Below are 14,096 nucleotides of genomic sequence, written 5' to 3' on the forward strand. Positions count from 1 at the left end.
CCTGTCTGGAGCTCTTCCCAGGCAGCACATTGCTTCTCCAAAGGATGTTTGCAAATAACATGAATTTTACTATTTGATGCAAGACACAAGATCTTCTTCACTGAATTTTTTAATACTAAGAAGGAGTCATTCACTGAGCAGAATCTAAGCTCGAATCAAGATAAAGAACTAATGTCAGGAAGTGAATTTTGTGATAGTTGATATTGGAAAAACTCCAGTTCCATTTAAAAGTATACAAAATGGCAAAGTGCTGGAATTTAAAATAACCTTTGCATTTTATAGACAGTGAAGTCAAAATGGCTGAGCTCATAAAATTCTGCATTACAAATGTCCCAAATGGTCTTCAGTACCTGGTGCTATTTTAGCTCTAAACAGTAATTAAATTAAGGGGCCTGGTTAAAGGATAAGTACTCCTCCCACTAACACACACATGCTAAGTAGCTTGCTTTCTTTTTCAAAAAATAAGAGAAAGTATTATTCATTAATTCTTTTAAAAGCCACCTTGAGTGTCTTCTATGAGCTGTGGTACATATTAAGTGTTGGGATTACACGTCCTCAGGGAGAGGATGACAGTAAACAATGCCACAAACAAATGTAAAATTTCAACTGTAGTAAGTGCTAGTGAGTGGGGAGGGGATTTGAGGCTATTCCTCTCAACCCCACAAAAAGCTAAATCAAGGAGTTTGGTCCACTCATGACAATCAGGGGAGGCTTTACTGAGAAAAAGATGGCTGTGCTTTGATCTGAAGAGTGACTGAAGCTTAACCAGGGAAGGGAAGAAGAGAGTTTTCCAGGCACAGGGAACAGCCGCCCTAAGGTCCTTTGGCAAGTGCCGGAGAAAGTGGTCAAGTGTGGCTACTTCTCCAACAACATCCTCTCCTTCTTCTTTCCTGGGAGAATCCCCATTTGCCCAGTGGTCCACTTTAGACCAAGCATCTGGAGGGTTGGGGCTGACCTCATCCCCAACTCTAAGAAAGGACCCTGGTTTGCTTTAAGCCAATCATCAATCCTGCCAAAGTCATTAGAAGGGAGGCTTCATGGCCGCACGCTATTTTGGTGTAACTTCTGTGGCTTGCTTTGTATGCTTTCTAAATGCTGTGTTATTTTTTTGGCTCAAGGTTTCCATTTGATGTGCATTTAGCCCACTTACCCAGAGTCATGTAGAGGTTACGAAAAACAAGTCTCCCAAGTCCTGGAGTGCTAGAATTTCCCTGGGACAGCTCCAGTTGACCTAATGCATTACATATTTGGCCATTTTCATCACTCAGCCACCACGCTCTCTCTCTCTGCCTAGTCTCCCTGGACCATCGTTGCATCTTGAAGAGATAATTTCCAACTTTAAACTTTGATTTGACGACAAGAATACAAGGTAACACTGACAGACACTGTTGTAAGCACCTGAATGTCCTGACAAAAGTCCTACGAGGAAGAAACTATTTTTCTTTTCCATTTATTTTTTTGGGGGTACATGTGACATTTTGATATCTGTGTACAACGTGTAATGATTAAACCAATTAAACCAGGGTAACTGGAATTTCCATCACCTCAAACTTTTATCTTTTCTTTGTGTTGAGAACTTACAATTCTTCTCTTCTAGCTATTTTGAAATGTCCAATAAACTAATTTTAACCATAATATCCCAATGGTACTATAGGAAGACACTAGTTTTTATGTCAATTTCACAGACAGTGAAATCTAGTTGCTTGGTGGTTAAGTAACTTGCCTATGGTTACACGAATCGGGGAGCAGAGCTGACAGTTGAATCTGGGGAGTCTGATCCCCAAACCCAAGCATTAATAGTGACTCTACTATACTGTTTCCAATGAGTCAAGGTTTTCTGCTGCCTGGGTTATTCCACCCATCAGTGATGGAAATGTCTATACCACCATTCTCAACGAGGGCAATATACAGCAAGACATAATATTATCTTTGTTCTTGGAAGAAGGGTTATGCCAAATTAGATACTAACATGGTCTGTGGCTCCCCTAAATAATCACTGTGCATTAACAGGTATAAAGAATACTTGTTATGTTTACATTTCATGGAGAGAAGAGTAATTAGGGCAAATAATAGTCTAAAAAAGCATCATGGTGGGAGCTGATACTGAGATAAAAATTGGGAAACACATCTATACTGATCAGTTTCATGGGGAAATGGCCAATTTTTTTTTCTCTTTGCACTGGGAAGATATCCAGAAACCTTTGAAAAACAACATTACAAGGGCATGACCCTACTATCGTTATAGTAACAGTATAATTCTAACATAGCTGTGTGGTTGTCGGTTGAATATGCATCTCTCTTGCTAGAGTTTTGGTTATCATCATATCACAAGACTAAGAGAGTCTTGGTCATAATTACCTCCCTAATTTCCATCAGGCCTGGCTTCTGGCACAAAATAGACAATCAATCATTCAATTAATAATTACAGTCTATGAAAGGGACCAGCGAGAGACAACCGCGCAAGACCCTGCCATGCCATGTTTCCAGCCACCCATCCCTTCCTCACTGGGCTATGGAGGACTGGCCAGACCATTATTAGTCTTTTCATTGCTGCCCACCACTCCCCTCCCTTCCCAAAGAAGTCTCCCAGATGGAGTTCTGCCAGCGTTTACCAACTGGATATTCTTTGTTTGTATTACAGAGGAGACTATGAAAATTCTAATTGTGCTTTTGGAGGCAATCTCATGAATAGGGTTTCCAGATTTAGCAAATGAGACTAAGAATATAGGATGTTCCATTAAATATTAATTTCAGATCAACAAATAATTTTCTAGCATAAGTATGTTCCAAATATTGCATGGGACATACTTATATTTAAATTCAAGAGTTACTTCTTGTTTATAAAAAATTTGAATTTGACTGAGTCCTCTTTACTTTACCGGGTGGCCCTACCCATGATAGTCTAGTGGATTCAATTTGGAGATTGTATGTCAAATGACCTTACCTTCTTAATACATTTTCAACCTGTTTTCACATAGAGAAGGAGATGTTAGTAAGATGTAAACATTGTACCAAGAACCAAAAACAATGAATGTAGAGCTTATGAATCATGCATGCTGGTTGCTAATATTTCAGCTGCCTTATGGAAAGGTGGGCATTGGGAAAACCTGAGAAAGGCGGAGAACATTTTAGGGCATGGCAAAAGCATTCTAAAGCAATGTTCTGCCTTGTGTCTAAAGTTGTCACCAAACAGTGGAGGCCACATGAAAAAGTTTGATTCTGAGACTTCACATGCCATTAGGCCAGGAAAAATGGTTCCAGTTCAGCAAAAGCTGACATTAAATGTATTTCATTTACTAATTCCGGACTTCCCCACGTTTTTGAACCAAGAAAATTCTTTTTATAAAAAGGATCATACAGATGTAGAGAACTAAACCCCCAGGATTAACCAGAATTGGTACCTTTTTTTTTTTTTTTAATAGCAAAATGGTTTTTTCCTTAACTTTGCTTGAATTTCCTGTTTTCTGATCCAGGTGACAAATCCATGGGGAAATGGAGAGTATCACAGCTCCTAAAATCATGATAAAGTCACTGATAGAATCTGGCTGGTTATTTAAAGGCCTTATTTTCCAACTTTATAGACAATGGAAATAATTAAAAGAGAAAAAGAAATAAACTGTCTTAGGTGTAGAGATAAAAGCCAATGAGCTCTAACAAACTGCTACATAAATAAGAATTCAGAACATTTGGGAGGTGTCCCTTACTTTGATTTACACTTACAAAACAAAAAACACACTGAATGCAACTCAAGGCAAAACCCTGAAGTCCTTGTGTCTGTGTTACAGAATCCCAGAAGGCTCTTCCCTCTACATCTTCCCACTATTCCAGAATCCTATCTTTTCCCATCTACCTCCATGACAAGACGGGAGGCCACTGGTTTTGGGAAGCCCTAGGAATGATAACATGAACTTGGGTGGTCCCCTTTACGGCTGGAAGAGATACTGCAGACGTAAAATTTTGTAGTGCATGAAGTAAATGTCATAATGAAATGCAGATCTGGGGAAAAGTCATACACTTCTTAAACTTTCAAGACCCCTTACTTACAAAAGCTCCAAGTGGGAGTTAAACTAGATTCTTTCATATGAGATCTATGACACGTTTCACCAGCAGTTACTAAGTTATTTTCCATATGATGTTGGAGCACATTTTAATTTCCCTTCACCCATTGCAATATTTATCACTCCCCATTTTCTTTTTACAGAACAAGATAATACTGTATGGAAACTGAAGGGCAGCTTCATAACATAGTCTGTTTATGCAAATACAGATCCAGCTACGAGAACTTTCTTTGGAGTGATTATTTGCATATACAATCCCGGGACTGTAACAGCCAGCTAGGAAGTGTTTGAATACAGGCATTCGACTTGGTGGAAACGGCTGATATTTTAAACAAATTTTCAAGCATGCTCACCCAATTAAGGGATCTTTTCAACTGATGGTTTCAGACAAACACTGGCGTCTTGTTAGACATCGAAAGAGTAATACTTCCCAAACTGACTTCAGTGTTATCCTAGCTTCCCAAAGACATGGAGATAAAATGTGCTCTGCCTTCATTCATTGTTTTTTTCTGCCTGGACTTTTATTTGGATTCAGTGTAAGCTTAGTTAATATTGGCAATAGATGAAACAGACCATGGAAAGATAAAATTGTTACTTGAGGTTAGAAGAGTATTTCCCAAAATGTAGGAAGCATACCACTGTTGGATCAGTGAAGATTATAGATTGTGTAGAAATATGATATTAAATAGTATTCAAATAGTAAAAATACTTTTCCTTTCCCAACTCTCATTTAATCCTTCTACTAACATTCTGGAGAAAGTCTCAGTCTGGTGATGGTATGTCTTTAACATTTTTCTACCACTGGCCAATTAATCACCTTGTAATAAAGCTAGAAAGAGCATCAGATTCAGAGCTACCTCATGTGAGGTAGCTAGAATGTAATGTCTTGTTAATCAGCCATATTAATGGTTACCTTCCTCTTATGAAAAATTATTCTGATTTTCTATATATGATATAAAGTTTCTTTTAAATAGAAAATAGGCCAATTTCAATGTAAAAATGTCAAGTAGATAATAGTACATCTAACAAAAATGGTGAAGGTGGTGTACAGGTGGTTGACATTTGGGAAATACTGGGTTAGAAGAATAGTTTCAGAACCCTGGTCCACACTAGGAAGACACCCATTTGAAATGTTTATGATTATGGAGACTTAAAAACGATCACCGAAGTTTGATTCATATCATCTTTAATTCCCTTATAATGATCCCCACCACCCAAGGCTCTGTTTTCACCGGAGAAGAGCTGGGTGGGCTCCGGATAGCACATGTCTTGTGAAGACCAGAGTTCTTGTTTTTCCTCCTACTTTAACAAGATACAGACCTTATGCCTAAAGAATTTTCTAAAGGCAAGTCCTAGCCTGGGGCTATGCAGGTGCTTTTTCTTGGCGCCTCTAGCCTGGATCTCAGGTGTCTTCTGACCGGCTTGTCCGTCACAGACACTTTCTGCTTTCGACGCCTTTGGGGCAACAGCAGTCACAACCTCAGAACTTAGTTTTTGAACAAAATTCTCTTTCTTTTCTGTTGTTTTAAAGTCTGTTAATACACTGTGACAATGAACTGTTGGTATATTGTCTCCTTTCCTAACCACAAAACACCCTGTAAATGTTTGCCGTTTTTAAACTCCCATATTCACAGTCAATTTTAGATATACCATGATTTTCAACAGTGACCTATTTAAATGACCCAGATGAACACACCTCAAAGCAAGACAGAACAAAACAAAATAAAAAACTCCTTATCTCCATTTGCTGAAGACAAATAACAGGACGTTTAAACTCTTTCTGCGTGACTTAAAATATCCAAATGAAAAATAAACAACACAAATAAAAAGGTAATGCAGTCTCTACTAGGTAGTTTTAGATATCTAAATGCTATTGATACATGGTAAAGGAAAAAATACCTGCAGACAAAATATTTATTTTTCATCCTGGAGTCAAAGCAAATACTGACACTGAATGGCTTTTAGTCTCAAATTGATCTCCTTTAATTCACTATTAGAAACTTTATGGAAGCAGTATCACCTGCAAAAATTTCAGCTCACTTCTGAATGGGTAGATCCCCCATGCAAAGGAAATGTGTAGTGTCAATCAATCCACTGAGCCAAAGCAGAGGGAGACTGAAACCGAAATAGCCTGGCTACAACCACTCAAGACTGTCAACTCACGTTAAAATGTCAGGGCATTTTGCATGGGGAAGGTAGTGGGCTGAAAACGATACAGACTTCAAAAGGTTAATCCAAGAACTTCCATAGAAAAGATGTCAAAATTGCAAGATATGAGAACCAGGTTTGAGGAAAACACATCTGTTGGTGGTGTCATGGAAAACCTACATTCACAAAACTCTCTTTTGAGGCCCACCTCCACTCATGGGTTCCTAGGCAGGATGGTGAGATTTTATCAGCTAGGTCCGTTCAGCTTTGACCACATTTTGGGTCAGGGAGTAGTCTTAGTGCATGACTAGCTAAAGAGAATGAATGCATCAGGTCACTTGGGAAGCTACACAACACACTCCCACACCCCACTGTTTATAGCCTTTTACGCCATGTGGCTTCAAACAATGCAAGACATAGAACTAAAAGAAATACATTTTGTCCCAACCATTCACTGAACTTGATGCTAGTGACCTCATAACAAATGAATAATTTTATAGGAAAATGCATGTAGATTCTTCAGATACATATTTTTTTTCCAATGGAAGAAAATTCTGGAAGAACCAATAAATACAATACAAACGTAGTCATGTCATTCAACAAGTCTTGGCTGTGATCATGGAAATAGGGATCACTGCATTTCATCAGAGCTCTACAGTTTGCAAGGCATTGCCATACCTTCATTCAACCCTGGGTCCAGGAGAAAGAATTTTTTTGTCTCAATTTTTTTATAGACATGGAGACTCAGGTTTAGACAGGTTAAGACTGTACCACTATCAAGTAGCACAACTGGAGTTGAAATGCGAGTCTTTTGACACAAAATCACGGATCCTCTTTTCACAGCCAACTCCTTCACATATGGGTAGCAGATGTATGAGGTAAACCAAGCCTTGTATCTGCTCCCGATGTTTTTCAAAGCACTTTCCAGTATCAGAAGAAGAACCCAAGACACTTATTTGTCACCAAGTTAAACTTCCCTCATGGTTCCCGTGAAATTTAAACCACATATTCCACTAGAGGTAACTGGCCTTGTCAAGTATAAAGGGAGACCATCTCTAGGAAGATGTTATTTCAAACCAAATTTATTTTGAGGGGAATTGGCTGAATTTCTTGGATGACAGTGAAAAATCTAGGCTCTCTAGAGCATCCTAACACCTCCAGAAGACCATCCGTTTGGCAAGTGTTCCATGGAAGCTATTTTATTTCACCAAACCGCTGCCTTTGCAGTGAATATTTATTTTTTCAAATTACATTGAAAAATAACATATTTTTAAAAAACAAAAATACAGCTGCTTTCTTTTACTTTAATGTTTTTACAGCCCATGTCCTGCTGAAAAGCTTTCTTCCACTTTAGATGGACTGTTTTTTACTATATTCCCTGGGTCTTTCTGTACACAACTAAAAGACTAAGATGATGATATGATTATTAGCATTCTGCTCTTACGCTATATAAGAAATTGGTATTGTGCTATTATTTAGCCAGAGCTGGTACATCTTTCAAGCTTTCCAGTAAAATTTTAATTAAACTACCATTAACATAAATAAAATATTTTAATGACAATCCAGCAGCACTATTAAATTGCCAACTATATATAGATATAATATGATACACACACATATGTATATTCAAAAAACAAGCAGACACAAATCCAAATCCAATTCTATGCACAAACCCAAACATAAACACACTTAAATTACCTACCGTGTCTTCTGGATCCTTTTTTGTTTCAGCTTTGTTAGGTGAAACCTTAAAAGTTTGAGAAAGCAGATATTAGAAATCATTGCTCTTTAAAGTGATTTTTATTTCATGGATACATAATTTTTTAGGGCGGTCCAGTTCACCACACAGGTCAAGAATAAAATGAGAAGTACTTTTGGTTCAGTGGAAACCTCAGGATCGCTGGGTAATACAAAAGTTAACAAAATTAATATCTTATAATGAGATTCAGCTGATCTTATACATTTACCGAGAGTTTGACCACATTCAAAATTGTCTCCTGGAAGACCACAGACTTTCCGTAAATTCTTCCACCACTCCAAACAGACATTTATTGTTTTTTCTTTTGAAGTTAGTCTTGATATTTGGAAATAGCCCAAACACATTTGGGACAGTCTGCTTCACTATGCATTCATTCATTCAGGGATTTTTTTTTTTGAGTGATTTCTACAGTGTTTTATTTGCCACTTGAGGGGCAAAACTGCTTTGAGAGGTCTACAACACAGGGAGATATTTTCCAATCATTTTTATGATCAATGACCGTAAGATATTCAATTGCAATACAATTCCCTTACAATACAGCCCATGTTACATGATTTGGGCATCCACCGCTTACACCATGGCTCCCATTTTCAATGGCTCTCTCGCTAAAAGCCTGATGTAACACAGCTTCCTTAGGAAGCACACCTTGTGCCTGTTCTCCTCTCCCATGCTCCACCTGCACCATGATAATCCATTCAGTACAATAACATTCAAATGTGCATTATTCTTAGAATTAACAAAACATTTGCGCCATAGAATTGAGAGAAAAAGAGGAGACAACTGCTTACCAGGGTCTTAAAGAAACTCATGACGGGATTAGTATTCTCAGCTGTGGCTGTTGTCTGGGTGTCGTCCTTTGCAATCTCCCGTGCTTCTGGGTCCCCAGGGACAGAACAATTCGCAGTTCCAACTTCTTGTCCTTCTTTCTCCTTGCTGTCAACTATGTCCTAGGAGCAAAACAGTTTTCACAGTTGCCACTTGTTGAATGTGAACTCTCCAAGTAATACTTGTGCTTCACACCCCTTTCTCACCCCCTAATTCCAGGCATACTTCTTCTGCCCACGGGTGTGCAGAACAATCATGAGATTATAAGAGTCGCTCTCCTTCCCTCCCCCTCTTTCTAACATATTCAGCATTTGCTGTTGGTTGGAGGGACATTTTTTGGAGCCAAAGGGTAACAAACACAGCAGTGCACGTTGCATTTGAAACAAAAACCCTTTTCTCCCAATTGTGCAAGGAAGTTGTGTAAGGTATCAATATTTTCCATCTTTGTAGTCTCTTTAGCTAATGATGTGTACATTATCCCCAGAGATGGCATTATTTGGTTTCCAACAATTTTCGCAGGGGTAAATCATACCAACTAAAAAAAATAAAAATAAAAATAAAAAAAGTATTGGTGAAAATAACTATTTTGCTTTCGGGATCTGAGGTTTATCAGCGCAAGGGGTGTGATATGCAGACTGATTTTCTCCCCACCCTCTCTCAGGAGGGGAGGCTGCATTCTGAGTCTGCCTCCCTTTCACCACTCGAGGACAGGACGCTACCACCTCTCCACCTTATGACTGCAACAGCCCCTGCCCTACCTGCTTGGGCTCTTGACCCTTCCAAGACATTCTTTACTTAACAGATCCCATCTTCCCACTCCTGACCACCCTCCAGTAGCTTCTGACAGCTCTTGGAGTCAAGCCCAAACTCTGACGCATGATCTCCAATGTCTAACATGATCTGCCCCTGACTAAGTCTCCATCCTCTCTGCACCACGTGCTCCTTCATTCCATTTTCTGGCCTGCTTTGTGTTTTTCAAACATATCACAGGCTATTTTCAAACTTCTGGCTCTCTGTTTGAAACATTCTCATCCTCTGTCTGCTCATAGGTAATTTCCATCCATCCTTAAGGTCAGAAGTGTCATCTCTTTGGAGAGATTATCCCTAAATATCCATCTAAGGCTCTCCCCCCACCACCATCGTCTCTACCGGAGTCCCTTGCCCTTTCAGAAATCTTTGCTGTGTCAGTAGTTCTGTTTTCTTCTCAGTATTTTTGCGTTTTCTCATACTCACTTTAGAGTATAAGCTCGACAAAGACAGGGATATCTACTTCACTGAGTGCTTTTCTCAAGTACCAAGGACAGCGAGGCCCACAGAAAACCTTCAACAAATATGTATCATTTATGAAAATTTTACAAAAATAAAACAGTGCTCTCTGTATCAGCATTAATTCTCATGTGACAAACTAGCACAGAAACCCATGGCAACACAGCTAAACCTGCATCATTCCTTATGACTCAGGTGACATTTATTCAATTGCTTGATTATAACAATGTTTATTGTCTAATATCCTTATTGATGGAAATTCACAGTGTTTATTTTATTTTTTTGAGATGGACTCTCACTCTATCACCCAGGCTGGAGTGCAGTGGCATCACCTCAGCTCACTGCAATCTGTACCTCCCAGGTTCAAGCGATTCTGTTCAAGTGATTCTCTGCCTCAGCCTCCCGAATAGCTGGGATTACAGGTGCCTGCCATCACGCCTGGCTAATTTTTGTATTTGTAGTAGAGACGGGGTTTCACCATCTTGGCCAGGCTGGTTTTGAACTCCTGACCTCACGATCCACCCACCTCGGCCTCCCAAAGTGCTGAGATTACAGGTGTGAGCCACCGCATCTGGCCCATTCACAGTGTTTGTCGTTGTATATCTAGAGTATTATAAGCAGTAGTAAAGTGGACATCTCACACTTTTATTTTTCATTACTCATGTGTATCTATAATTTTCTTTGGGTAAATTATCAAAGGTGAAATTTTTGGGTCAAGAGGTATGCAAATTATATAAACTTGATGAATATTCTTACAAAAAATTAGAAGATTTTAATAGAGAGGTCCTGCAGGTACATTGGTGGTCTGAGAAGTTGTTTGGTGCAGTGGTGTGGTGACAGGTGAGACCTAAAACGTGTCCAAGCTGGGCAGGTTGGTGCATGTGGCTGTGGCCTGGCATTGGGGACCGTGGTCTGGAGGTGGGTCGAGTGAGGGAAGCAGACTCGACTTTCACCTGCTGGTTTGAGCATTCTCTTCCCTCTTCGCTCTGCCTTTCATCCCCATGTAGTCCTTCATCCTAGGGCTGTGGGTTTTGCCTTCTCTACATCATCTCCCTGCCCCCCCCACCCTCCCCAGCTGCCAGTTCCCTTACTTAGAGGAGAATGGAAGGAGACACTTCTGTTTCCTCACAGGGTTTTCCAACAATTCCCAGTGTGTGAGTTGGCAGAAGCACACAGAAAACGTGGTATTTCTATTTCGACCACTTCTCCCAATAATGGACAGTGGGATATGGTAGCCCTGTATTTAGACTTCTGGATTTTATACTTTCTCCTCTGGGGTTGGCAGTGTCTGGAAGAGCAGTATAAACTGATATGGGTTGATGATCCCAACTACTGAGATACCATTCAACTCATTTTAATGGACGATTGTATTAGGCAGTTTTTGTATTGCTATAAAGACATAACTGATTCTGGGTAATTTATAAAGAAAAGAGGCTTAATTGGCTCACAGTTTTGCAGGCTTTACAGAAGCCTGGTGGTGGCATCTGCTTGGTTTCTGGGAAGCTCAGGAAGCTTATAATCATGGTGGAGCCGGCACAGCACATGGTCAGAGCGGGAGCAACAGAGAAAGTGGAGGGCGAGGCCGCACACTTTCAAATGACCAGATCTCGTGTGAACTCAGAGCAAGAGCTCACTTACCACCAAGGAGATGGCCCCAGCCATTCATGAGGCATCCACCCCCATGATCCAAACACCTTTCACCAGGTCAAACCTCCAACACCGGGGATTACAATTCAATATGAGATTTGGGCGGGGACAAATGTGTGCAAATTACATCAACTATTTATTAAGCACTACATGTACACCAGTGCTTTCTCTTTTCTAAGCTACTATAATTCAACGAGGTCACCTAATTTTTTTTGTTTGTTTTTTTTTGAGATGGAGTTTCTGCTCTTATCGTTCACGCTGGAGTGCAGTGGCGCAATCTCGGCTCACTGCAACCTCTGCCTCCTGGATTCAAGTGATTCTCCTGCCTCAGCCTCCCAAGTGGCTGGGACTACAGGCACTACCACACCCTGCTAATTTTTTGTATTTTTAGTAGAGATGGGGTTTCACCATGTTGGCCAGAATGGTTTTGATCTCTTGACCTTGTGATCCACCTGCCTCGGCCTTCCAAAGTGCTGAGATTACAGGCATGGGCCACTGCACCCAGCCAGTCACCTAATCTTAATATATCATTATTTATTATAGGATAATATATAATGTCAAATATTTTACATTTACAGCATGCAAACCACTGTACAAATAAATGTATTAAATAAATGTACTTAATCTTTACAACACTATTCTGAGAAAAATATTACAATTAACAGTTTCAAACAATAAAATGAGGCTCAAAGAGTTTAGGTTATTTGTCCAAGGTCACACAGCTTGAGAGGAACAAATCTGGGGGTTATAACTCAGGCCTGTCAGAACTGAACATCTTAAAATGCTGTAGGTTATTTGTCTATGAGTGTCAACTTTGCTAAACTTATATAGTATGTGCAGTAAAATTTGACATCATATAAATTAAATCCAGGTGGTGGAAAACCAAGATCCCCATAAGGAGCGTATATAAATCTCGACTAAATCCATAAATTCAACCTGTAAAAATCCTTCACGACTTAACTCTCCCAAGAAGCACTACACTTATAACTTGTTTAAACCATGACATCCTTATGTTTTAAACAATGCTTGTTCGTGCTTGAATAGCTTTAGAGTTATGGGCGCCTTCACAAATCTAATTAATCTTTGGCAAGATTGTGCAAGGCATTTTACAGATGAGAAAGCTGAGGGCCAGAGAGGTTTAAACATCATGTCTGAGGCCACATAGTTGGCAAGTAAGCATTAACTTGTTTTTGCCTAACTAGCATTCCTTACTCCTTGTGATAACAGGACTCTCCTGCTCATTCCTGAAGAAGTGCCTCTCTTCCACTCCATTCTCATGGCTTTTCTGACCTTTTTTTTGGTTTATTTTTCCCCTGCGTCACTCTTTTGTAACCCAGTGATCTTCTTGCTCTTCATTGAACATGTCAAGTAGGCTCTTGCCTCAGGACATTTGCACCTGAACTTCTGCATGCCAGGAGCACGTGACCTTACTTCTTTCAAGTCTTTTTCAATTGTCACTTTTTTGTTTTTGTTTCTGAGACAGTCTCACTCTGTCACCCAGGCTGGAATGCAGTGGTGTGATCTCAGCTCACTGCAACTTCGATCTCCCAGGCTCAGGCAATTCTCCTGACTCAGCCACCCAAGTAGCTGGGATTATAGTGTGTGCCACCATGCCTGGCTAATTTTTGTATTTTTAGTAGAGATGAGTTTTCACCATGTTGCTCAGGCTGGTCTTGAACTCCTGACCTCAGGTGATCCGCCCACCTTGGCCTCCCAAAGTGCTAAGATTATAGGCGTGAGCCACCATGGCCAGCCCAATTGTCACATTTTTATCAAGGTCTTTCCTTACCACTCTACTTTAAGTTGTTATAATATATCCTGGCACATCTGATACTGCTAATTGCTTAATTTTTTTCTTAGTGTATTTCACTTCTAATATATGACTAGCTCCCCTTCCTCCCAGGAACATCTGGTAATGTCTGGAGACATTCTTTGGTTGTCACGAGTAGTGGGTGGATGAGCTACTACTGGTATCTAGAGAATAGAAGTCGGGCATGTTGCTAAAATTCCTGCAATGCACAGAGACTTATCTGGCTCTCAGTGGCAAGACTGAGAATTATATTCAAACTCCCACTTGCTCATTTTGTGTTTTGTTCCTCTCCCCTCACTGGAATATAAACCAATGAAGGTTTTTTCTCTCTTATGTCTCCCCAGCACCTAGACTTGTGCACGTGGTACAGTATCAGTAATTACTAATCAATGAATGAACAAATTATTTGATCCAAGTAAGACTGTCAATTACCAATTTTTAGCCATTATGTCTTCAAATATATTTTCTTTCCTCTTTTTCTCTTCTTTCATGGACTCCAATTACATGCCTACTAGCCTACTTGGGAGTTTTCTGTAGCTCATTGATGTTCCTTTCCTTTCTACCATCTTTTTTTTTTTTTTGA

At 39.8% G+C, this 14,096-nt stretch overlaps 1 protein-coding gene across 10 annotated transcripts in view; it reads right to left on the reverse strand.

Annotated features, from left to right (window-relative positions):
- Nucleotides 1–14,096, reverse strand: part of BCAS1 (brain enriched myelin associated protein 1) — a 118,795-nt gene that overhangs the window by 40,370 nt on the left and 64,329 nt on the right. For 6 of the 10 annotated variants that reach the window (XM_017496900.1, XM_017496899.1, XM_017496895.1 and 3 more), the window contains exons 5-7: nt 8,754–8,912; nt 7,909–7,953; nt 5,379–5,513 (exon numbers count right to left, since the gene is read on the reverse strand). In XM_017496900.1, the coding sequence (XP_017352389.1) occupies nt 5,379–5,513; nt 7,909–7,953; nt 8,754–8,912 (339 nt within the window). The remainder of the gene's footprint in view (nt 1–5,378; nt 5,514–7,908; nt 7,954–8,753; nt 8,913–14,096) is intronic. The other 4 variants (XM_037727264.1, XM_037727261.1, XM_037727262.1 and 1 more) reach the window with 1 other exon arrangement.

The sequence above is a fragment of the Cebus imitator genome, unplaced genomic scaffold (assembly GCF_001604975.1).
Source record: "Cebus imitator isolate Cc_AM_T3 unplaced genomic scaffold, Cebus_imitator-1.0 Scaffold224, whole genome shotgun sequence".
Taxonomy (NCBI): Eukaryota; Metazoa; Chordata; class Mammalia; order Primates; family Cebidae; genus Cebus; species Cebus imitator.